At 44.6% G+C, this 24,967-nt stretch overlaps 1 protein-coding gene and 2 pseudogenes across 1 annotated transcript; 1 reads left to right on the top strand and 2 right to left on the bottom strand.

The window, feature by feature from the left end:
* Positions 1-2,902: 2,902 nt before the first annotated feature.
* LOC150039299 (ral guanine nucleotide dissociation stimulator-like) lies at positions 2,903-7,497 on the bottom strand. Its single transcript, XM_090327819.1, has 8 exons — positions 7,372-7,497; positions 6,992-7,185; positions 6,379-6,438; positions 5,457-5,650; positions 4,990-5,217; positions 4,194-4,744; positions 3,311-3,526; positions 2,903-3,037 (listed from the first exon to the last, which is right to left on the bottom strand). The coding sequence occupies exons 1-8, from the start codon at positions 7,495-7,497 to the stop codon at positions 2,903-2,905; spliced, it is 1,704 nt and encodes a 567-aa protein (XP_090183945.1).
* A 3,853-nt stretch (positions 7,498-11,350) lies between these two features.
* Positions 11,351-12,184, bottom strand: LOC150039300 (AP-1 complex subunit sigma-3 pseudogene; annotated as a pseudogene).
* Positions 12,185-19,311: 7,127 nt separating this feature from the next.
* Positions 19,312-20,670, top strand: LOC150039301 (proteasomal ubiquitin receptor ADRM1 pseudogene; annotated as a pseudogene).
* Positions 20,671-24,967: the final 4,297 nt, after the last annotated feature.

Consider the following 24,967-nt stretch of genomic DNA (forward strand, 5'->3'; position numbering starts at 1 on the left):
AAAATTATTGAACCATTATCTTACACCTCCTTAAAAAATATTTGAGAACAAGGTACATGCATTATGTGTCACATTACTGGGCAAACTGTTCAAATATTTTTTTTAAACTTCCCTGTATAGAAAAAAAAATCATTAAGGATGTAAAAGCCATGCTTGCCTATTTGCTGTATACATGTAATTAAATTGTAGATAAAGTGTAGTGCATTGAAACAAATGAACAAAAGTAGATACTTTTACTATACAAGGGTGCTGGTGGAGAAAAAAAATATATGTATTTTTGGAAATGTAGCATTTTATACTTTCAAGTGTTATTAAAAAAAGAAAAAAGAACAAAGAAACCCTTTATTTCATTAACTAATTTTTTTGTCAAGAAACAAAAGACCAAAAGAGCCTTTTTGTCTTTCTTTTTTATTTTTTAAGTATTGGAATAAGTCTAAAGAAATGAAAGTGCCTTATTTTCCTTCCTGGTCATTTAGTCAAGTGTCTTGTAAGATCAGCTCCTCCCTCAGAGTAAAAGTGAATGCATGCTACTCAGTCGCCCAGTATGTGAACGAAGATAGGAGGGAAGGTGAGAGTTGATGCTTTGAATTCTACGATTTGTGCCACGTTACCTGGATGCAAATTTGCCGAATCTGATACTGTGAAAAAAATTCATACCTTTCCTTAGGTTTGACTAGTAAGTTTTAAAATGTCATTCTTTTAAAAATCGTAATTGAGTACTTTGGGTTATTATAGTCTGTACTATTAGCCCAGAGGATTCTAAGAGAAAAATTATGTGAGATCTGCACATCATTTTACAGGCAAAATTAGAGCTTTATTTTCTTCAGAGAAGAGGGGATATCTGGGATTCTTTTTTTCCTCTTATTAATTGGAGATAATAGTCTACCTAGCAGACTTCGTCACAGAAATGATCTTTTGCCATTTTCATTCTGAAAATGTTTCTAAGTGATCCACATTTAATCAGTCTTTATCTCCTACCAGATAACTTGTCCATCACTTTGCTGGCTTAGTAGTCACCCCTACACACACATTTTTGCCCTTCCCTGTTTTTTAAACTTTCAAAGAATGTGAAAAACTAGCATCATTGTGCATAGAAATATGGAACTGAATTTCAGTTTGAGCTTCCAGTTTCTTGTGAAGTTCAAACCATTTTGTAGTTGAAGTGATTTGTGTGCAAAGCCTTCATCTAAACACTTGAGTAAATAACCATGAACCGCTCAGTACCAGATGTGGCAAATCTCAAGTGACGGTGGACCCTTAGCTCATCAGCTCGACCCTCTTCTGTACCTTCTCAGCTCCACAGTCAAGGTCAGCAGGAAGCCTAGTGGGCACCTTCAAGGTGACCTCTATCATCTTGTCTCACTTGGAACCATTTTCAGTTTATTTACTATGCGATAGACATTGCTTCGAACTCAGCTAGCTTTGGTTTAATGTGCCACGGCTTTGTCTTTCTGTTACACATATAGTTGTTTTGATTTATTTACAACATATGCTGTGCCATTTTGGTTTTTATTTTGTTTGGTTGGTTAAATAAATTTGCGACACTCAAACACTTGAGGTGATAGTAACAAAATAATACCAGTATTTGATTCAGTTTCACCTCAACTGTGTTATACCTGGACATTTTAGATGTTTATCAAAGGTCTTTTATGGGGAAGAAAGTAAATGTATGAAACAATAAATGTGTGACATTTATGAGTGATGTTGGCTCTGAACAAACTTTTGAAAACTTAGTTGACAAAATTTTGGATCAACTGAAAAAAAGCATGACTTTTGAAATCTCTGAATGCCTTGGTTCTCAGTATTATCATTCTTTATTGAATTTATTTCTTATTAAAGTATGTAGTTTTTAAGACTGTTTCTGACAGTATTATGTAATTTTTTTAGTGTGGGTAGATGGGAGTGTCGCTTGTATGTTACCGTACAGCTGACATGTATTTTTTGTCTATTTTTATTATCTTAGTAATTTCATGCTATGTATGTACCATAACCAACCTATTGCCTATGAGAAACATGTAAGATAATGTATTTACAGCCATTGTTACAAGTTTATAATGTATTTTTCTATCTTGTTTTATATGTATGTTATATAACATTCAAAAAGAATTTTTTTCTTGATTGAGAAAAGGATACAAATGCAAAATCCACAATTTTGATAACTGAAAATTGCCAATTGTTTTGCAGTACTTTATTATATCGGGTGTCTTGTCTTTCTTGGGCTTTTAGTTAGCTAATGAATGAATACATTAGACACTTTTGGGTTTTAGTTGGGATTTTACATAGCTTGCATTTTAATTCTTTGGTTCTTTGCTGTTTCTATTAACCCATAGCATTATTTGAATAAATGTTATAATATCAACCTACTAAAAAAAAGAGTAAAAAGGAAAGAAAGAGCAGAAAACCAATAGCAACAACGTCCATCAATCCAGTAGAGAGCTGAAGTGGGACACCTTGATGATTTGAGGAGAGCCAGGAGATGGGGTACTGTACATGAGGCCTGGTTTAATGGCTTCTGGGCTGTCTGATCATGAATCAGGTTCAGGTCAGAGGACAAGGTCACAGGAACCTAGAGAGTCCCAAGTTGAAGACACAAGACTGACAGGTCCAGTAACCTACCATCCAGGTCCCTACCCCTGACTCTCAGACATCAGGGAGGCCCATCACCCGGGGGGTGATGCAGTCAGGATGTTGCTCAAGGCTATTGCTCAGCCACCTGAGCCAAAGCACCACTTCCAGCTTTTTGAAATGTATGTGGTAGTGAGGAATGGAACCCGTGTCTTCCTACATGCCAGACAAGCACTCTACCACTAAGCCAAACTCCCAGCCCTGCAAAGAGAATTTTTAATAGCCTAAGAAACCTATGTGTAGCACTGGCATGGGACTTGATGCTCTTTCTGCGCTCTTATCTGCTCATTGGCATGTTGCCTTGTATTTTCTGCGCAGCTCTCCATGTTTGCTTCAGGCCTTGCAGGGCATTGCTCTGTAGGGCAGATAAGATGGCACATACGGAGCTGATATTTTTGAGATGGTGGCATGTCTAGAGATGAGGAATGTGTGAGTTGAGCTGTGGAGCAGCCCCCCGGGTCCTGCTATGATCTTACATCTCCACCTTGATTACTGGAATGAATGCTAGGGAGCCTGAGGAGATGACTCCGTCCTAGTGGAAGCAGAGCAGGAGGGCACATGGCTGGAACCTGGGCCGAGCCTGAGGAGGGGTTTGTGGACTCAGGAAGCAGCTGTGAGTGAGCAGGCAGCCTGCTGGTCAGGATGGGAAAGGGAAGAAGGGTCCCAGGCCCCTCCTGCAGCATACCAAAGCCACCTCCATCCAGTGCTCCAAGACCTCTGCCCTGTCTGCTGCCTCAGCACTGTGGTCCAACAAGGACATTGTAATGCCACAGCTTGCAATTTGATGACAATGTTGTAAAATGGCCAGCATTGTAGGTGCCAAGAGCTCCTGACACTCCTTATCCAGGTTGGAATTCACGTAGCTCAAACAATGATAAAGTCTGAGCTCTTTCAAGAGCCTCTGGAAAGGGAAAACAAATGGTCAGTGGGACTCTGCCTGAGGCCTCCCGAGGCTCTGCCTGGGATGGGAGGCAGGACTAGGCACTGGGTCTCAGGAAGCAGAGCTGCATGTCTAGGTGTATCTCCATGCTCCTTCCTGCACCTCTGAGAGCCCCTGGCCTATGTGTGTCCCTAAGAATAGCATGAGGGCCTAGAGAGGAGGGCAGGGCTGGACCAATTTCATTCTGCCAATCATGAGGTGCCTTGGCCTGCATGTCCCATGTAGGGCACATTTGCCTTTCTCCACCAGCCCTCCTTTCTGTCTGCAGGCCACAGGCATTTGTTTCCACCCTGTGGCAGATGCTGAGTGCCATGGGATCTCAACAGCCACCAGGCCCCCAGTGAGGGTTAAGAATTCAAAGGCGAGTGGAGAGACCAAGGGAACTGGGCTTCTGTGTGCTTGTCCTTCTTACTCCCTGAGCCATCAGGATCCCTGGACACTCTGTGGTTGCAATTGTCCCTGAAGAAATCAAGATGGTTTGACTTGGTGAACCCAGACCTGGTCCTGGGTTTTGCACCCACAAGGCTGGGATGTGCAGTAGAAATGTTCTCTGCACAGGGAAATGGTGGGTGTGGGCAGTAGAGGGGAGAGGGAAAGACTGCATGCCCAGGGCTGCCAAGCTACTCACCACAGCCATGAGTGAGAACTGTTTGGCCTTCTGGTCAGGCAGCCACTCCAGCAAATGTGCTGTGCTCATGTCCTCATTTAACTTCAAGAAGGAAATCCGGGATGACACCCTGGAGGACACCTGAAAATCCCCCACTGCCAGGCACTCCCAGGGAGCTGGGTCTCTTTCAGGTGCCATGTCTGCCTCTCTAGCCCCCAGGGATTCAGCTGGCTCAAGCTCCACAGCACTCCAGTGGAGAACTGGAGTCCTCAGAGATTGACAGGTCATGGTCGTGATTTTTGCCTTCCTGAGACCTTTGCCGTCCATTTCCAGGGGTACAGATGGCCTGGGGGCTTCATCCTCAATGGGTGGCACAAGTTCCTGAACAGATGGCTCAGGCTCTTCCTCTGCTGGGCGGAGACAAGCCGCCTCTGCAGCAAGGAGGCAAGCTGCTTCTTCCTCCAGCAAAGGACTCACATCTGATGCAAATCTTCCTTCTTCTGCAGCCTTTACCTCTGGCCCACAGGTCTCTGCCACATTGCTCATGGGAGCCTCGGCTTGATCTGCATCAGCTGCTGGTGTTGGAGCTGATGGGGGATTTGCTTCAGCCTTGCCTTGAGTAGCTGGGTTTCTTCAGTGGACACTGGAACTTCCTCATCATTTCCTGGTTCTAGAGTATTTGGTTTCAGTGGATTAGGTCCTCCAGGCTCAGAGATGGCTGCCAGTGCTCCTAAATCAGAGGGAAGAGCTCAGTCTGGGACTACTACCTCCACACTAGTACTTGGGACAGGTGGAAGGCAGGGAGTCATGAGCTTACCTGCACAAGGCTTCATCTCATCTAAGACAGCTGGTACAGCCAAGTACGAATATGCATCTCTCAGAGTCCTACTCTGGAGCTCGCCAGCAGAGCTTGGAGCTGAAGGGGACTCTGAGGCAGCTCTTAGATCCAGCTCTGGCCAAGATGCTCGGATTCCTTCCTGGGTGGTGGTTGTCTCCAGGGCTTCATGCATGGCATGCAATACTGCAGAATTACCAAGGACTGGAGCTGCAGCCAATATTTTAGGACAAGATTCCCTACAGGATGTCTTCCCCTAAGTCTTCCCTAATGTCAGGAGACCCCTGCCTGCCTGAGAAGCCCCAGTGCTTTGACTCCGCCACAGGAAGTGTTCCAGACTGCTTTCCAAGGCCTCTGGTCTCCTTGGCCCCTTTGCCTATGGCTTCCTTCAATTGGAGATGGCTTAGAATCTCCCAGCTGTTGTCTCCTTCACATCCCCTGCTACTCACCTTCAAGTTCTGGCTGTTTGGAATTCCTGAAGTCCAGCTGGGTGAGCAGAAGGCAGGCCTGGTGCTCCTCCATGGAGCCGGGCCTATTCAGGTGGAGGTATGCCACAAGTTGTTGCAGGCAGGACGAGTCCCGTGCTTCCAGGATATCCTCAGGGTTCTCCCTCATCCACCAACCAACGATGAAGGCGAAGGCTCTGGGTGCAGAGGGAGAAGCAGCCGAGTCAGAGGCTGGGACTCTCCTCCACTCAGATCCTCTCAAGCTCATGTGTGGAGCTGTGGTCATGAGACCGCTCATGTCCAAGTCCCTGGCAAGCCAGGTCACCTGGCTGGGCTGCAGGCAATATGTTCAGGAGGATGAGACTAGACTTAGATCACAATTGTGAACACCACCCTCCTCTTTCCACATGCCCCGCACCTACCTTCATTTGTCCCTGGAAACCTCCCCAACCTATCCACTCTGGGATGGTCATCCTGTCCCTAGGTCCTTCTCGAGCCCTGCGTGTGCTCATTGAGATAGCCTCTACTCACCTCCATGTCCTTAAGCCCTTTGTGAAGTGTGTTTCCCTGATTTCAACCCACAGGGCACACCCTGATCCTTGAGCCCTCACAGAGTCCTCAGGAAGCCCACTGAATGTCCATGATTGGGAAGTATGGCCTACCCTAGTCTCCCTAGTCCTGATTTTCCCAGGGTAGGCAAAGGTGACTGGGCTGTCTTGGTCCCAGAGCTTCTCTCATCCTCCTCAGGAATAGAGGAACCCACCCCCAGCTCCCTGTGTGGACAGTTTCCTGCAGGTCTCAAGCTCTCCTTCAGAACTCTCAAGTCAGGTGGGTACCATTTCACTTTCCCGAGGCCTCCCGGAAAGCAGCTCCTAATGCCTCCGCTGTGAAAACAGAGTCCCTCCTCTTCCCCCACCACACTCGCTGTTGTAGTTGTCCTTTTGCTCCTGCCTTCTCCCCCTCAAGTTCTTGAAATGAGTGGTACCTGGGGAATAACATGAGGAAGTCACATGCACTGTCCCTGAGTGTGATGGGTGCAGTTCTTGGTGGCTTCTGAGCACAGGATGGAGCTTGGGATGACAAGAATCACCCTGTTCTTTACACGAGTGGAGCCTGATATACCTCTGGACAGAAGGTGAAAAGGCCTTTACCTGCCTCCTACATATCTGAATGGGCATGGGTTCTCTGTGTCCCTCTAGTGCTTCCTAGTGCGATTCAGATAAGTTCAGGACCCTAGAAAGAACGTCAATCACCTTGAGAATTTGGAAAAGGTTTTGCTTAAGGTCTCAGACAGTGAGGCCACAATGGAGAGAAGGGGGTGTTGATGAGAGGGGAGCTTCTCCAGGCCCCACCCACAATTCTGCACACCCAGCTGTTGAAGGCATGGACCAGGACAGGCATTTTCACAGCCCGTGCCTCTGGTCCAGCCTCAGGCAGTGTGGGTGTTGTCCCTAGCAGGCTACTTCCCAGGATTCAAGCAGATTCATGTCGGGGCACCAACTTGGGCCAGATCCTAGCCATTGGGTCCAGCTGCTTACCTGCTGAACAGCGGGGTCCGTATGTGCTGTGTGGTAGTGAAGGTGTGGAAGGTTCCCAGGACTATTGGGATGAAGGAGGCATCCCGGAAGAGCAGGGCAGGCACCAGGTGCTCTACCAGTTGCTCCACTTTGCCTCCCCGCAGGTATCCTGCCTTGCAGGGATCAGCAAGGCTTGGGGCTAAAATCTCCCCATACTGGGGTGAAGAAGGAGAAGCAATGGGAAAAGGCTCCTGGCCATACAACAGCTTGGGGCACAACCCCTTTCCCTCCCTCACACACACTCATGTACCCACATCCCACCCAGAATGCAGACACTCATGCCACACAGTAGTAGGTGTGTGGACCCCTGTCCTTCCTGCGCACATGATTCCTCCATACACCTGTGGGATGCAGGGTGGGTTTCTGAGCAGGCCACCAGGCCAAGGCATGACCCATTGTCTGCCAATGAGATCAAACTCTCCAATTTGATTCTGTCTGTGGAATATGGGACAGCAGCAAGAAAACATCCTGGTGCTTCCCAAGTTTGCACACAAATGAGCTGGCTCAGCTGCAGCGAAATATATGAGCTGCTAACCAGTGCCCCCATTGTTGCCTGGCCCCCCTTTTTTTGTCCTGTCATCTCTTTAGGTGATGTCACCAACCATGCCCCCCAAGAGCCTGAGCCTCACACCTGACCCCTCCAAATGTCCACTGGCTGCTCCCTGGGACCTCTTGCAGGTCAGGAGGAAAACTAGACACAGTCCCCTCCACATACCTTCCCACGGTCCTCTGTCCAGCAAATGTCCTGGTGTTGAGGACATACTTACTGGCTTTGGCCTGGCACAATCATACATCTCAAATGTGTTTTACACTACTAGTGTTAGTGCTATGCTTCAGTCCCCCAGTCAATCCACTTTGCAGGGATTCCACTTAGCACCTGCTTGTGAGGGTGAGGATGTCATCCACTGAATAATACCCTGTGTCCTTCCTAGGCTTGTGAACACTGAGAGCTGCTGTCAGCCTTTATACTGCCTCAAGTAGAGATGTGGTCTCTGCATATTCTGTCTTGACAGAGAATAAATTTCGTTCGTATGTGTTGTGACAAAAAGGAGATAGAGAAGCTACTCACATCCATGTCCTGAGACAGGACATGCCACAGGAATCACACACATTGTCCTTTGCCAGAGGCCAATGGCTCACACAATCCTAACTGCTCAGGAAACTGACCTCTGAAGAACATGTTTCTGAGTCAACCTAGACATGAAAGACTATGAGAGTCTCATCTTCAATTAATCAGCAAGAAGTAGGAAATTTGATTCATGGCCAATGTGTTGGATTAGCAGGCTTGAGCATAAAGATTCAAGACCCATTGTCCTATTCAAGTGGAAGAACCAGCACAGCAAGAAGTACTACATGGGCATGTATCTGTGATGTCTGCATCACTTCTTGCGCAAGGCAGATGAAGGTGACTCTAGGTAGAAGTGACATACAGAAATGGAACTCTAAGACACATATAAGGTATCCACATGAATCCATTCACTGGTACACTCATAGACACACACACACACACACACACACAAGCAAGCACCCACACAAACAGAACTTTGGTAAGGACAGAAGAATAATGAAAATGATGAGAAGGTAATGTTCCCTTCAAAGAACGACACCTTTGCAATCCCTTCACCCAGAAGAAATGGCAATACAACTGGATGGACAGAATTAGTTGGATCTATAATGAAAAAAATGCCATCACCCCTCCCTGTATCTTAGCAATTTATATAAAAACCACTTCCTTATTCCACAAAATACAGATGACAATAGCATCTTGGTCTCCTTCTTATATATGGTAGCAAATACAAACAAAATTGGGTGGATTGTGTAGTGCTTCATTGTATCTGTTACCTTGGGATTCAGCCCTGAATGGAAAAGTGATTCAAAGTGACATAGTAATGTTAAGAAAAGAAATAAGGCCATATAGTATGAAGCTAATTGAAAAGACCTCCAGGATATTGAAACAAAAGCCATACAATGAATGACTGTTGTCCTTAATGTACTATGTTATCTCTCATCTCATTTGCTGTCCCTTGGATATCTCATATTGTTACAGTATCTCACTTTGTTATCTGATATATTGGATTTATTTGTATTGGGTTATTTGAAATTGGATAGGGAAGGGGGGAATACCAAGACGGGGGGTGGGTGGTGGAGGGGAAGGTCATGGCGACCAAGACATGTGAAAGGGTATCAATATATGTGAATTAATCCAACTTCTATCTGGCAAACATCATGTAACCCTTTTATTAATTACAATAAAAAATAAATATAAAATAGAGAACGGGGGAAAACAAGATGAGGGGTGGGAGAGGGGGAGGGGGGAAGGGAAATGGGGACCATGACATGTGAAAGGGTATCAATGTGTGGGAAATAAGGCACCATTTATCTGGCAAATACCATGTAACCCTTCTATTAATTACAATAAAAATACAAATAAATAAATAAATATAATAAAAGAAAAGAAAAAGCAAATAGTAAGATGGTTGACATTTGTGAGGAACTTGAATCTGTAGGTAAATTTGTGGATGCTCTGCAGTTGTGAGAATACATATATGGCTTATGCCAATAGAAGATCTTGGGAGGGTCTTATACCACATTCGAATATTTCAGGAAAAAAACAGAGTCAATTCATTATGTTTACAAATTTCTTTTTCTGAAGACACCTGTCTTTGTCAAGGGGCAAAGTGGGATGGGCAATGAGGGGCACAGGAGAGCCTTCCATACCCAACAGAGACAAGAAAGGAGGAGGGTGCCTCCGTGCTGGGAGGTCAGGGAAGTCCAGAAGAGGGAGAATCGTCCAGGAGATTAGGTAAGGATGAAGTGAGAAACTGAGGAGCAGGCAGAAAAAAACATCAGAAATAAACAGACTTGAGGTGGAATGATGACCCCAATGATCACAGTGTTCCAGGAACTAAAGTGCCATATCTGTAATGCTTTTTACCAAAAAGCCCTCCAAGTCCATCCAGAGCAACACACAGCATAGAGTGATACACATCTCCTGACTGGTGAACTCAGGGAGATAGTAGGAATGTCAGCATTTGGTAAGTTCCTGTTGGGGAGAGGTCCCTGAGAAGCCCACTTGGGACTGGTGACACACTGAGACCAGCTTGTGCTGTCATAAGATGTGGGACCCTATGGAAACACTGGGTGAGGGCAGGCAACCAGCTGCTGGCTCTGGGTGGAAAGACCTGCTCCAACACAATCACTCAGGACTTCTTTAAACACATAGCCCAGAAGGATAAGGGTTCAATGGATGAGTGCATAGGTTGAGGGTAGGCCAAGAAGTTTTTTATGGAAATGGAGACTTAAGTACAGGAGACAAGGAGTCTAAGAGAGAGCTAAAGGAGGGAGCAGGACACAGAACCAGCCCTGATGCACAGAGCACCAGTGCACACACAAGAGGCAGGTGGTCATTGTTGTTCATTGGCAGCATTCCAGCACTACAGCAAGTAGCTGAGAGAAGCCAGGCCTATGGAAGAAAGGCTTGCAGGGCCTCATTGTTGTGGGACTTCTCCCCCAGGGTCAGTTGGGCCTTGTTTCCTGAGCCACCCTCAGCTCTGGAAGGTTCTTTCAGGATTAGCTGTCATGGAAAAGTCTGAATCCACATGAAGCTGAATGGACACAGAGAAGAACCCAGAAGGTCCTCATTCTTCCTCCACTGCTCAGAGACATTGTACACCGGTAGATGACCCACGTTTGGATCTTGTTCTGCAGGGGGAAGGGAATCCCCGTCGTTAGGTAGAGAATTGATTGGCCTGGACCCTGGAGGACCCACCCCGGAAGTCCACTCTGCTCCTCCCGGATCTCCCCGACCCTTCCGCTGAGGACCCAGAAATAACGGCTCCGCAGGTCCAGTGACTCAATGGGTGACAGTGCCGGTCCTCACCGCCCTGGACTCCCCTTCCTCCCTCTGGAGCCGTCCACGTGGGTCCTCCTGGGCTAGGATGGGGAATAGACTGGAGGGGAGGTGAGCCCTGTCCCGTCCTCCCCAACCCTCCTGCCTGTCCCCTCCATCCTCCTCCGCCGACCTATTCACCTAACCTCCCACTGGGTTTCCCCTCTGAACAGTCCACGACCTCTTCGTGGCACCAGGACCGGCCCCGAACCTCCACTTTGCACGTGGATGTGTGGAACATTAACTGAAACCACACCCTTGATAACTATGTCCATGGTTGAATAGGATGCAAAGCTCAGAAACATGTTGGCCTCCCACATCTAAGACATTGTGCTCATTTACCATGTGTATTTATTTTTCTTTAAGAGATGAATACTTACAATGTATTCATAAGCAGGAGCTATTACAGTATGTATAGTTTTTCATCCCTCAGAAAATCAAATTCCAAAAATATATATTGCAATTATTTCTTACAAATAATCTCATGGAGTTTTAAAATTTTACACACTATTCAGTCTGCCAAGTTATACAGCAGTTATCTCCAACACAGAGGCAGATTAAGTCATCATATACAGTATACTATAGACATAGACATTTCAAATATACTATATTAGCCAACGTGAACATTTGCTAGTTAAGTAAGAATCCCTTTCTTTAAGTTACTTGTGGCATGGCTCTGCACTGGATACAAAACAATGAGGATTTAAAATTCAGCACTTGCAGCACTCGGAGTCTTCAAGTCGGTTAAACTGTAGGTTTGTTCATGGATTCTTCCGTTGTCATTTGAGCTTCTCTTCTCAACCAGCTGCTGTCCCTAGTGGAGACACTAGGAATTGCATCCTCTACACTGTCTTCCCTCTCTCTCCTCTTTCTCTCTCTCTCTCCTCCTGTAACATGTCAGACTCTTCAATGGCTTTGACAGCTATTTTCTTGGATGTTTCCTGAATTTCGCCACCTATTATAAACTCATCAAGGATAAAATATGCCTTTTCAAAATTAAAGATGATACCCAGCTCGCAGACCTTTTATAAACAAGTTTGAGCTCCTTCCAGTCAATGAAACTGCTTGTTCGATGACCTCGAGAGAGAATAATCTGAACAATTTCCCGGGTTATTTTTTTCCTCTCTTTGTCAGGGAGAGTGGTGTACCACTTCTGTAGCCGTAATTTCCCTTGTCGACTGAACAGCAAGATGAAATGTATCATGGTGACCCGGACCCGCCGCCACCTGCACCCCGAGATCCGCGAGCGCCCAAGCCCGCTCGGGTACCAGGTAAGGCGCCCGCCTCACCTGTAATATCTCCTGTTTGAGTATAAAGTAAACCTGATGCCTTTAATGCCTTTCCTAAATGTTTGGTTTGTAAAACTTGAAATATTATTAGCAGTTGAGTTCCTGTATATTGCTGAACTTTTAAAAATATTTACAGAGATCAGAGACAATGTATCTCGTATGAATGTCCTAAATTCATTTGTATGTTTGGAATTGGAAGAAAGAAGAATAACCAAAGATGGTAGAGGAGATAGATATTCAGTAGTTTTGATGTCTTAAAAGCTGCTAGCTAGGCTGGGATGGAAAAATTTTAAACCTTTGAATATAAAGACATTCTTATGGGGTTATATTTTCTATAAATTATTTACCCAGGTTTTCAGACATCAGAAATGATGTCTGTGACATCTCTTACTATAATACAATTCAGTGGTAGGGATTCATAACAATGGCAGCGATTATTATTGCTACCACTAATTAAAGACAATCTCTTCTATTCCAAGCAATCTTAGTTATAGTTACTTGAGAAAGTTTCACATGCTTTTGAATGTAAATCTAATATGTTTTGTTTCTTACTTTGGGCATTGATTACTTTGGCAGCATATATAGGAAGTACATGTTTCTTTTATCTTCCTGCCCTTCCTACCCCCAAAGACATTATTATTGCTGCTAGATATTATCATTGTGAATCTGTGTCACCTTTATACTGCAGATTATGCATTACCAGGTATTAATGTAATCAGAGATATTATGAGGAATTAGTCATGGTAGTTGTCCTGGTGCTTCATCATGTCTTTCCATGATACTTGCACATGAGTTTCGAGGTATTGTGTCACTCGAGTGGCCTGGTCAGGGACGGGACCTTCTAGGGTTTCCTAGGACAAGTGCATGCGTGGCTTGGGGGCTCTGGGGAGAACTCATGTGGCAGACTCTTAGAGGATACAATGGAAAATGATAGCGTTGCTCCTACTCAGAAGATATTTAGGAGGAAAATGCTAAGCCAAGAGGAGAAATTGACCAATTCCAATTGATTTGAAGGAAATAATTCAGATAGTATATGAAGTAATCACTAGGCTTTGAATTTCTAATAGTTATTCAAATGAATGATTTAGAAGTATAATTATGGCCCCGGATAGAAATTTAATCAAATTTGTTTAGATGTTCTTCAGTTGTATATTTAACTTGTGTGGGTGTGTATGTGTGAGTGAGTGTATGAGAGTGAGTGTGTGTGTGTGTGATCTGAGGTTGAACTGGAGGCCTCATACTTCCCAGGCAGATGTTCTACCACTAAGCCATGGCCCCAGTTCCTTTAACTTAAAAGACTTGGTAAAACTTACTTTTCATAACAATTCATGTTGTGTAAGTTTTTATGATTCTATTTTTGGATAAAAGTATTTTCATACCTCATTAAATGCTTTACAAATATTCTTGATAATTCCTATTTGACACTTGGCTATGCACAGGGGTTCTCAGGTGTGCTGGGAGTCACCTACAGAAGATGATCATCTTCATGTGGCACACTGGGGTAAATTCTGAGGGGCTTAGGGATACACTTTATATGGGCTGTGGTGAAAGTAATCATCATGTTTCTTTATATTATATAATTATAAGAAGATTGCCAAGTGAAAAGATAATATTCAATTTGCATAAAATTTTCAAATGAAATATTTTTAAAATTCCAAAAAAAAAGAGATGAATACTTCCTTGAAACAAAATTTCTAAGGACAGTTTCATTTTCTTCATGTGTGTGTTTATTTGATTTACATTTCTCTTTCACAGCATAATGAAATTCTACTCTTGTACCCATTTGGAGAGGATGGTGGGGGATGAAATTAAGCAACTATTGGTAAGTATCTACGACGACGACTAGAGTTTACTTCACTGCAGTGTTTATTATAATTGAATGATGATAATTAATATCAATTTCATACAGACTAGTGAAGGAATGATTTCCTAACTCCTCATCATTGGGAATGCATTCTGTGTAACTTATCTTTAGGTGTTAGGTGGGTGATGTAAAAGGGCTGCCCTGAGTATTGAGAATGACATAGATGCACACACTCTCTATGATTTGGAAGGCAGGTGGCTTGCAGGTTTGCAACCTGTGGCTGGGGCAGGCCTCACATGCGGCCTGGCCTGCGGTGGATGCTGGGTAAATGCTCCAGTAACTCTGTGAAGTCTTTCCTCAGCAGTAGCTGAGGTTCAGTATTGCAGGGCAAAGACAGACAGAAAGAAGGACCCGCCGCCTACAATTCTTACACTAGGAGAGTCAGATTCATGATTCTTAGCTCTGGATTCCTGATTTTGATAGTTTCTTCCCAAGAGAAGATATCAACAAGTAGCCAGCTGGCCTAGTGTGACCAAAAACCATTCCATGTGCTATTTTCACTAACCTTGATATGAGTGCCTGTGGTTTCCTTCAGATACATTGTCTTTCCTGCCTTCTAATACATAGCTCCTCTATCAGTTATAGCTTCATTTTTAAAGTCTGTATAAAAACCTTCTGCTCTGCCTCTGTAGACCTGGCAAACTCCTGTGTTCTGTCCTTCGTCCCTTTGTTTCTGTGTGAATACCCTGTTTGTCTGCTCCTCACTAGGCAGTGGAGTTCTGTAGCCAGGGCAACAAATGTTAGGTCATTGTGGTTAAGAGAGGAGTGCTGTGGTCCAGTGTTTTGTGAGATTCTTGTTGGGTTTTTGCCTGTGATCTGTCTCGTAGGTAAACAATATTCACTGGTTAACAGGTTCTACTGGAGTTTTTGTTTCTCTGTCCAAGAAGTCTGGCTCCTTTTTCAAGTTACACTTGAACTGCAGAGTCTGGTTTTAAGTTTATTGGGGATGCTTTCTTTTACCCTTCTTCCTATCACCCTGATCTGATTAGTGTGTCCACTGTGACACTCCGAGTTGCTTCCTAGTAACTTTTTTTTCGATAATTAACTGACATGTTAATTTTTATTTTAGAAAGCTAGTATTTCCTGAAAGATCTAAATGCAGCTGTATTTCTTTGATTACTAGAGTTGACTTTGGTCCAACATTAGGAAGGATTTTCCTGAATATAGAAACAAGACTGGACAGGAAAGACTGTTTCTGAGCCTGGGCCCTGTCCCTCTTGCTTGCCACTTAGTGCTCAAAAGTGAACAGATGTGCAAGATTGCCTCAGCTCCTGGCCTTTCCTCCCTCCTGTTAGAAACTCTGGGCAGGAGGGGAGCATGGTCTAGTGCTAGAGTGCTTGCCTAGCACGCACAAAGTTTGATTCCTTAGTACCACATACAAAGCCAAGAAGGTGGTGCTGTGTCTCAAATGGTAGAGTGCTAGCCTTGAGAAAGTCCAAGTTCAGTGCCCAAACCCGGGAGTTCAAGCCCCAGGACTGGCAAAAACAACAACAAAAAAAGCACAAATCTCCAGTGTCAGGAATGAATAGACACACAAGTGATACAAATTTTGTCAAGCAATTTACTTTTGCTCAAAAGGGTGCAATGCCTCACTCTACCCAGAGCTAAGCAGGCACACTGGGCAGAGCAGTTTAGTAGGTTTTTATCCCAGTCCAAACTGTCCCTTGTCAAGGAGTTAGGCTCACATTCTAAATATAACTGATTACCAACGTTAGATTGTTTTTTTAAAAGGTTTACAATTTTTTTTTCATCACAGCTGGCTGAAAGCAGAACTGGGAACAGAGTGGCTGACAGACACAGTGAGAGAGGTTGATGAAGTCAGCAGAAAGCTCCCATTTAAAAGGGGGAGGTCTGGGGCACATGGCTGACACCTGTAATCCTAGCTACTCTGGAGGCTGAGATCTGAGAATCAAGGTTCAAAGCCACCCCAGGCACAAAAGGACCTGAGACTCTTATTTCCAACTAACCTCTAGAAAACAAGTGGTGCTTGGTTCAAGGGTAGGATGGTAGCCTTGAGCTGAAGAGCTCAGGGACACCTCCCACCCAGACCCAGGGGGAGGGTGGAAGCCTTGAGCTGAAAAGAGCTCAGGGACAGTTCCCAGGCACAGTTCAAGCCACGTGACCCACAGAAAAAAAAGGGGAGGGTCACGTGTGTTTGGCCTAGTGATAGAGTGCTTGCCTAGCATGCACAAAGACCAGGGTTCAATTCCTCGGTACCACATACATAGAAAAAAGCTAGATGTGGTGCTGTGGCTCAAGTGGTAGAACTCTAGCCTTGAGAAAGTCCAAAAACAGGTTCAGGCCCTGAGCTCAAGCCCAGGACTGGCCAAAAAAAAAGTGGGGGGGAGGGGACTTAATTCCATTGATAAAGATTTCTCTAACAAGCAACACACTTGGCAGTTGCAGTTTTATTCTTTGAATTCCTTCGATAAATATTTATCTCCCTAATTTGGCCAGTGGGTCACAGCAGCACAGCTGATAATTGCAATTTCACTCTTTTAACTCCTTCGACACAAGATTTGCATTCCTCACATGGCTGCTGGTCATACACAGCACAGAAATAAGTCTTTAAAAAGCAAATAATAGAGGGGGGAAGGGAAATGGGGACCATGACATGTGAAAGGGTTTCAATGTGTGGGAATTAATGCACCATTTATCTGGCAAATATCATGTAACCCTTCTATTAATTACAATAAAAATATATTTTAAAAAAGCAAATAATACCAAAAAATATCAATATACAATACAAAAGCATTTCAGTTTGACAGAAAAGACTACTTTTTCCTCACACTCCTCTCCCTCACCCTCAGAAAAGGCTGGTGTAGGTGCAGTGGCTCATGCCTGTAATCCTAGCTACTCAGGAGGCTGAGATCTGAGGATTAAGGTTCAAAGTCAGCCTGGGCACAAAAGAACCTGAGACACTTATCTCCAATTAACATCTAGAAAAATGGAAGTGAGACTTGGCTCAAGGGTAGGGTGGTAGCTTTGAGCTGAAGAGCTCGGGGACAGTGCCCAGGCCAGATCAAGCCCCATGACCCACAAAAAAAAGGGGGGGGGGGGCTGGAATCTTATCTCTCACCACCAGGTGGCAGTGCTGATCTCACCTCAACTCCTGCAGCCCCTAAATAACCTGACCTATGGAAATCAGCTCTGAAAACAGGGATGCGGGCTCTGCCTTCATAAAAGTAGACAGTCAGTAGACTTCCTAGAGAGAAACAAGCAGACGTTTGGAAGGGAAGAAAACCCTGAATCATGGTTATGCAGTTGGGGAGTGGCAGGGGGAGACAGCAACACTTAACTACCTTGTGAAAATACAGTGGAGCATATGAAAAGTGAGGGTGAATTTTTTTCTCTATTTAATAAAGATGAGGAGAAAAGGCATGTAGCTGAAGGTAGATGGTGGTCAGGTATCTTTTTTGGTCCAAGAAGACAACTTAGCCAGGGTTATTAGAAAGGTAAGAGAGCAAATAAAACTATGGGAAATAGACATGGGCTCTACAGCTCACCTTCCCCTCCTCCTCCTTGCTCTCAATTCTACATCTCTAGTACAGAAGAATCTTCTGTACCCAGACACCAATTCAAGGAGATCCTTTTCCTCCACAGCCAGGCAACAAAAAAAAGGACTAATTTCTGAGAAGCCAAGGAATTGAACCTGTGTCTTTCTGCATGCTAGGCAAGCACTCTACCACTAGGCCACACTCCGGCCCCTGACTAGTAACTTTTTTTTTCATATCCTTTTATCCTGGTTTATTTTCTCAATTTGAGAATGGGCATCTAATTTTTAATCATCAAGGTACATGAAAAAATGTATTGTTGTGGTAATGTATAGAGGGGTTACAGTTACATTCGTCAGGTAGTGGGTGCAAGTAGCCAGCTGTCCTAGTGTGACCAAAAACCATTCCATGTGTTATTTTCACTAACCTTGATATGAGTGCCTGTGGTTTCCTTCAGATAAATTGTCTTTCCTGCCTTCTAATACATAGCTCCTCTATCAGTTATAGCTTCATTTTTAAAGTCTGTATAAAAACCTTCTGCTCTGCCTCTGTAGACCTGGCAAACTCCTGTGTTCTGTCCTTCATCCCTTTGTTTCTGTGTGAATACCCTGTTTGTCTGCTCCTCACTAGGCAGTGGAGTTCTGTAGCCAGGGCAACAAATGTTGGGTCATTGTGGTTAAGAGAGGAGTGCTGTGGTCCAGTGTTTTGTGAGATTCTTGTTGGGTTTTTGCCTGTGATCTGTCTCATAGGTAAACAATATTCACTGGTTAACAGGTTCTACTGGAGTTTTTGTTTCTCTGTCTAAGAAGTCTGGCTCCTTTTTCAAGTTACACTTGAACTGCAGAGTCTGGCTTTAAGTTTATTGGGGATGCTTTCTTTTACCCTTCTTCCTATCACCCTGATCTGATTAGTGTGTCCACTGTGACACTCGAGTATGCTTCCTAGTAACTTTTTTATTTTTGTTTTTTTTGGCCAGTGCTCTGGGTCTAAGCACTGTCCTTGGACTTTCTCAAGGCTCGAGCCACTTGAGCCTCAGCACCACTTCTGGCTTTATTCTATGTATGTGGTAGCAAGGAATTGAACCTGTGTCTTCCTGCATGCTAGGCAAGCACTCTACCACTAGGCCACACTCCGGCCCCTTCCTAGTAACTTTTTTTTTCATATTCTCTTATCCTGGTTTATTTTCTTAACTTGAGAATGGGCATCTAATTTTTAATCATCAAGGTACATTTTAAAAACATTTATTGTTGGGGTAATGTATACAGGGGTTACAGTTACATTCGTCAGGTGTGGGTGCATTTCTTCTCCTTCTTATGTTTTTGTCCCTGTTTCCCACTCCCCTCTCATCAAGGTACATATTAAAAGAGAAAAACTTTAGATCATTGGTGAAGATAATTCTCTAGCAAAGGATTTTTTTTCCCTCTCATATGAGACAATGGACTTGTCAGAGTGGTTTGGTTTCTTGTAACACTTTTCAACTTCATTCCCTTTTGCTCAAAGTTTTATGCAATGGCAGTCTGGTAATTTTATATTTCATTGTGTATTATTGGATTTACTTTTAGCCTCCCTCAACATATACAATAACTTGAGAGTAAACTTCTGGGCTGAGTTGCATGTTGGGATGAATGTCAATCAATAGGCCATTCTGGAATGAGCATGTGGATTTAATCATGTAATTCTGAAAATTAGGACGGGGAAGAGCGACCCCGGACCGTGCCTCTTGGTCAAGCGTAGGCGCAACCAGGATGACGACGTCGGGCGCTCTGTTCCCGAGCCTGGTGCCAGGCTCGCGCGGGTCCTCCAGCAAGTACCTCGTGGAGTTCTGGGCAGGGAAGATGACCCTGAAGGGGACCACGGTGACCCCGGACAAGCGGAAAGGGCTCCTGTCCATCCAGCAGACAGATGACTCGCTCCTCCACTTCTGCTGGAAGGACAGGACGTCGGGGACCGTGGAGGACGACCTGATCATCTTCCCTGACGACTGCGAGTTCAAGCGGGTGGCCCAGTGCCCCAGTGGGAGGGTCTACGTGCTCAAGTTCAAAGCTGGGTCCAAAACGCTCTTCTTCTGGATGCAGGAGCCCAAGACTGACCAGGACGAGGAGCACTGCCGGAAAGTCAATGAGTATCTGAATAACCCCCGATTCTGGGGCACTGGGGGCCAGCGGGAGCGGTGGCCACGAGCTCTCGGCCCTGGGTGGTGAGGGTGGCCTGCAGAGCCTGCTGGAAACATGAGTCACCGCCAACTCCTGCAGCGCATCCGACCGGCTAGCCTTGGAGGACTGGGTGGGCTCAGGGCCCTCACAGGGCCAGGCCTGGCCAGTCTTGTAGGTAGCGGCGGGCCTCCAGCGAGCAGTTCTTCCTCCAGCTCTGGAGCCAGTCGGCAGCTGTCACCCCATCCTCCACCACCTCCTCTGCCCGTGCCCTCCCAGCCCCTTCTGCCCCAGCTGCTGCCTCGGCCACCCGCCCGAGCCCCACGCCCAGTTCAAGTAATGGAACGGGTAAGGCAGCCAGTCCGACCCAGCCCATCCAGCTGAGCGACCTGCAGAGCATTTTGGCTACCATGAACGTGCCGGCTGGGACAGCTGGCGGCCAGCAAGTGGACCTGGCCCGCGTGCTGACCCCAGAGATCATTGCCCCCATTCTGGCCAACGCCGATGTCCAGGAGCGCCTCCTGCCCTACTTACCCTCGGGTGAGTCGCTGCCCCAGACCGCGGACGAGATCCAGAACACGCTGACCTCGCCCCAGTTCCAGCAGGCCCTGGGAACCTTCAGTGCAGCCTTGGCCTCGGGGCAGCTGGGCCCCCTCATGGGCCAGTTTGGCCTGCCCGCGGAGGCCGTGAAGGCCGCCAACAAGGGCTATGTGGAAGCATTTGCCAAAGCTGTGCAGAACAATGCCAAATCTGAGCAGAAGGAGGGCGACGCAAAAGACAAGAAAGATGAAGAGGAAGACATGAGTCTAGATTAAGTTATTTACTGTCTTTTAAGGAATTTGAATTCTTAGTCACGTGACTCTTGTAGTGGCATTTGTGATTTATTGCATACCTTTTCCTGTTCCAACTCACCAATAAAAGTCCTTTCTTTTACCTGAAAAAAAAGAAAGAAAATTAGGACAAATACAAGAATGTAAATTGTTATATCTTAACTGAATAGAAATAGAACTAACAAAAATCAGGATGTGGACAAGAGAAATGATATAATGCTAATAACCTCCTATGTTAAAGTAAAAGAGAGACTTTATATGATACCAGGTTGAATGATCTAGTTAATAAACTCCAAGAGTACCAACTTTTATTAGATTTTAGAATTCCTTTCATTAACCTTATAGGAATGTATTAAAAATCCTACCTTGTAAAATGCTTTAGGTAATGATTAGCAATCTCTTTCATTTCTGCTTGATGTTTTAATGAAAAGTAAACACAGAATCACGTGTATTTGTTTTTTTTACTGTGTCATTTATTTATCTATTGCTTATTTTCTCATCAGTCATGGGGCTTGAATTCAAGGTCTGGGTACCGTCCCTGGGCTTCCTTTGCTCAAGGCTCCTAGTCTACCACTGGAGCCACAGTGCCATTTTTGGCCTTTTCTGAGTATTTGATTGGAGGTCAGAGTCCCCTGAACTTTCCTGCCTGGGATGGCTGTAAACCGAATCCTCAGACTGGACTAGCTGGTGTTACAGGCATGAGACACCAGCACCAGGCTGTGTCTTTTTTTTTTCTTTTTTTGGCCAGTCCAGGGATTGAACTCATGACCTGATCATTGTCCTTGGACTTTCTCAAGGCTAGGGCTCTACCACATGAGCCTCAGCACCAATTCTGGCTTTTTTCTACGTATGTGGTACTGAGGTCTTCGTGCATGCTAGGCAAGCACTCTACCACTAGGCCAAACTCTTGGCCCCTTTACTGTGTCTTTTAATCTGTGATCATCAGGCATACCACATTCTTCTTTCATTTTTTGTTCACTGAACATGACCAGGAAGATGCTTAATGAATGTGAAGAACCAATACAATATTTCCACTGAGAAAAAGAAGTCTTTTCATCATTAACTTGGCCATAAGTGGTTCATAGATACGTAGTAAACAATGTAAAAAAGGATTTAAGGCTATAGTGCTTTGTGAAGTCATTTATTGATTTATCTTTGTGTGAGTGTTGGGGCTTAAATTCAGGGCCTGGGTGATATCCTTGGGCTTTCTCAAGGCCAGCACTCTACCACTTGAATCATAGTACCACTTTTGTCTTTTCTATGCATGTGGTAGTGAGGAATCAAACCCAGAGATTCGTGCATGCTAGGCATGCACTCTACCACAAGGCCATGCTCCTGGCCCAGTTTTTAAAGCAAGGTGCAACTGAGTGGTAGATTGTCTTTCAATACATATGTATACCACATATGTACACACACATACATGTATATATAAATAAGTTGGCTGTACTAGACTTTGAGCTTAAAGTTTAATTGCCTACCAGGCATGCTTTCTATTACTGAGCCACTTCCCCAGGCATTTGTTTCACTAGTCATTTTTTTTTTAAATCTGGGTCAGACCATGACTACCTGTTTTAGTTTTTCCATTGTAACTGGGATAAGAATCTCAGGCCAGTGGCCTACCTGACCTTTCTGTTGAGTTTAGGGAATTTTTGTGCCTAGAGTGTCCTAGAATCACAAACCTCTCCATCTTAGCCTCGTGTGCTAAGATGATAGGCAGAAGTCTCCACAGTCAGCTATGTATTAAAGAAGAGGTCTCATAAACCTACATACTCAGAATAGCTGCAAGCTACCATTCTCCCAAAGTCCACCTCCCAGGTAGCTAGCAATACAGTCATTATAATGCCTCAATCCAGCTGATTTTAACTTAACTGAGTAACTAGTGCTTCACTCCACACATGACCCTTGCATGGAGAGTCACTGCTCTTGCACCCTCTCACAGGAATGCTCTAATTGAGTTATTTGTGAACCAACACGTTTGCCAACCCTCCACATGTCTTCATCATTTGTCATTTCCCTATGCACAGATGGCTTCTTTCTGCAAATTACTGTCACTTTTTGCCTGTGGACATTTTTTTTGCCTATAGTAGCATGCTCAGCCTATGTAAGGGGCAATCTGGAAGTCCCTTAGGCACTAAAGCTCCAGGACAGCCCTTAAACAATAATGAATATGAGCTAGTGAATAAAATATCCCAGCTTCCTTACTCCTCTAATGGATCAACTCTGAGATATGTCCCAGAACCTTCTAGCACTGGTCCCTGGAGGAAGAGCATTTCTCTCTCTCTCTCTCTCTCTCTCTCTCTCTCTCTCTCTCTCTCTCTCTCTCTCTCTCTCTCTCTCTCTCTCTCTCTCTGTGTCTCTCTCTCTCTCATTTCCTTCATTTACCTCCCATTCTTGGAAGGACCTATTTTAGTCCAGTTCTTACATCTGAATCTATTTCTCCATGGATAAAACTGAAGGCAGGGCTAGGAGTTTGGCCTACTGGTAGAGTGCTTGCCTAAGCATGCAGGAAGACCAGGGTTCGATTCCTTAGTACCTCATACATACAGAAAAGCAGGAAGTGGTGCTGTGTCTCAAGTGGTAGAGCTGTAGCCTTGAGAAAGCCCAAGGACAGTGCCCAGGCCTGCCGCACAACCCAGAGAAGTGAAGGCAGTAGCTTGTCACATTTTGTGTCAAGGAAAACTGATATGACTGCATCTGTTTCAGGGAAATTGGATAAGCCTTTGTTCAGAGTCCATCTGCCTGAGTTAAATACTGAGCAGGAACGGGTGTTTTTCAGAGTAAACCCAAAGTGATAGATGGAAAATTGTTTAAGCAGTCTTATGTGTATTTAAATTTTGATATAAATATCTTTAATAACTTGAGATTATTTTATTTTGGTTCCGTTGTTCTAAGCTGTCTAATTTATAGCCACTGGTTTCACATAAACATCAAATAGACACTGGAGGCTGTTATAGTAAAAGAAAAAGGCAGGGAGACTTCCACTGGGCCTTATAACATAGGAATCTAAAGAACTGCAATTTTAATGTATAGGAAACAACGTGTGTGTGTGTGTGTGTGTGTGTGTGTGTGTGTTTGTGTGTGTGTGTGTGTGTGTGTGTGTGTGTGTGTGTGTTTGTGTGTGTCTTGGTCCTGGGTTGACCTCAAGGTCTAGGTGCTTTCTTGAGCTTTTAATTTTCTTCTCAAGGCTAATGCTTTAGAACTAGCCACACCTTGAGCCATATCTGGCTCCACTTCTGGCTTTTTGGTATTTAATTGCAGATAAGCGTTTCATGGACTGCCAGGTGCTACTGGCTCATGGCCTGTCATTCTAGCTACTCAGGATGCTGAGATCTGAGGCTCACAGTTCAAAGCCAGTTAGGGCAGAAAAGTCTATGCCACTCTTCTCTCCAATACAATATTCAAAAGAAGCCAGAAGTGGTGCTGTGGTTCAAATGGTAGAGTGTTAGCTTTGAGCAAAAGAAGCTCAGATACAGAGAGTAGGCCATGAGTTCAAGCCCCTGGACTAGCACAAAAACTAAAAACAAGTCTCATTTACTTGCTTGCAGAGACTAATTTCAAACTGCAATCCTCAGATCTCAGTTCAAGCCCCAGGCCTGGCAAAAAAGAAAAAAGGAAAAGAAAAGAAAAAGTCTTCTAAATGATACAAAAAAGAATTCAAGTCTGCTGTAGATTTTCAGGTGTCTAGTACAGTAGGCCATGTGACTAAGTTCACTTTTCAGTACCATAAGCTTCAGTAAAAATCGACCGGAAAAGGCATACAGTTCAAGCAGAGTATGTAGCTCAAGGTTTAAGAAATTAAGGTTTTGCAAAAGCCATATAATGAATGATTGTTGTCCTTAATGTACTATGTTGTCTCTCATCTCCTTTGCTGTCCCTTGGTTATCTCATATTGGTATAGTATCTCACTTTGTTATCTGATATATTGAATTTATTTGTATTTGGATATTTGAAATTTATAGGGAAGGGGGGAAAACCAAGACGGGTGGGGGGTGTGGGGGGGAGGGAAATGAGTACCAAGACATGTGAAAGGGTATCAATGTATGTGAATTAATGCACCTTCTATCTGGCAAATATCATGTAACCCTTTTACTAATTACAAGAAAAAAAAGAAATTAAGGTTTTGGGTTCCCAAATGAAAGCTTCATTTCACCAACAATCTACTTCTCATCATCCAAGCTCCCACTTTGCTACTTGTCCAAATATGCCACCCAAACCATCCACAGACAGACGGCCCCCGCCACCTCAAGTAATGCCACCACTATTACCTACGGGTACGAGCAACTGGGCCTGATTTCCTGTCACAATGCATCACAACCCAGCTTGTAGAGATCAAGGGGCCTCTGCTGGATCTTAGCCCCATCTGCTTCATGCTTCCTGGTTAGCCCATCTGCAGTTTCTACATCCACACACCACAGTATTTC

This window comes from Megascapheus bottae, unplaced genomic scaffold (assembly GCF_031878675.1).
Source record: "Megascapheus bottae isolate mThoBot1 unplaced genomic scaffold, mThoBot2.hap1 HAP1_SCAFFOLD_40, whole genome shotgun sequence".
Lineage (NCBI taxonomy): Eukaryota > Metazoa > Chordata > Mammalia > Rodentia > Geomyidae > Megascapheus > Megascapheus bottae.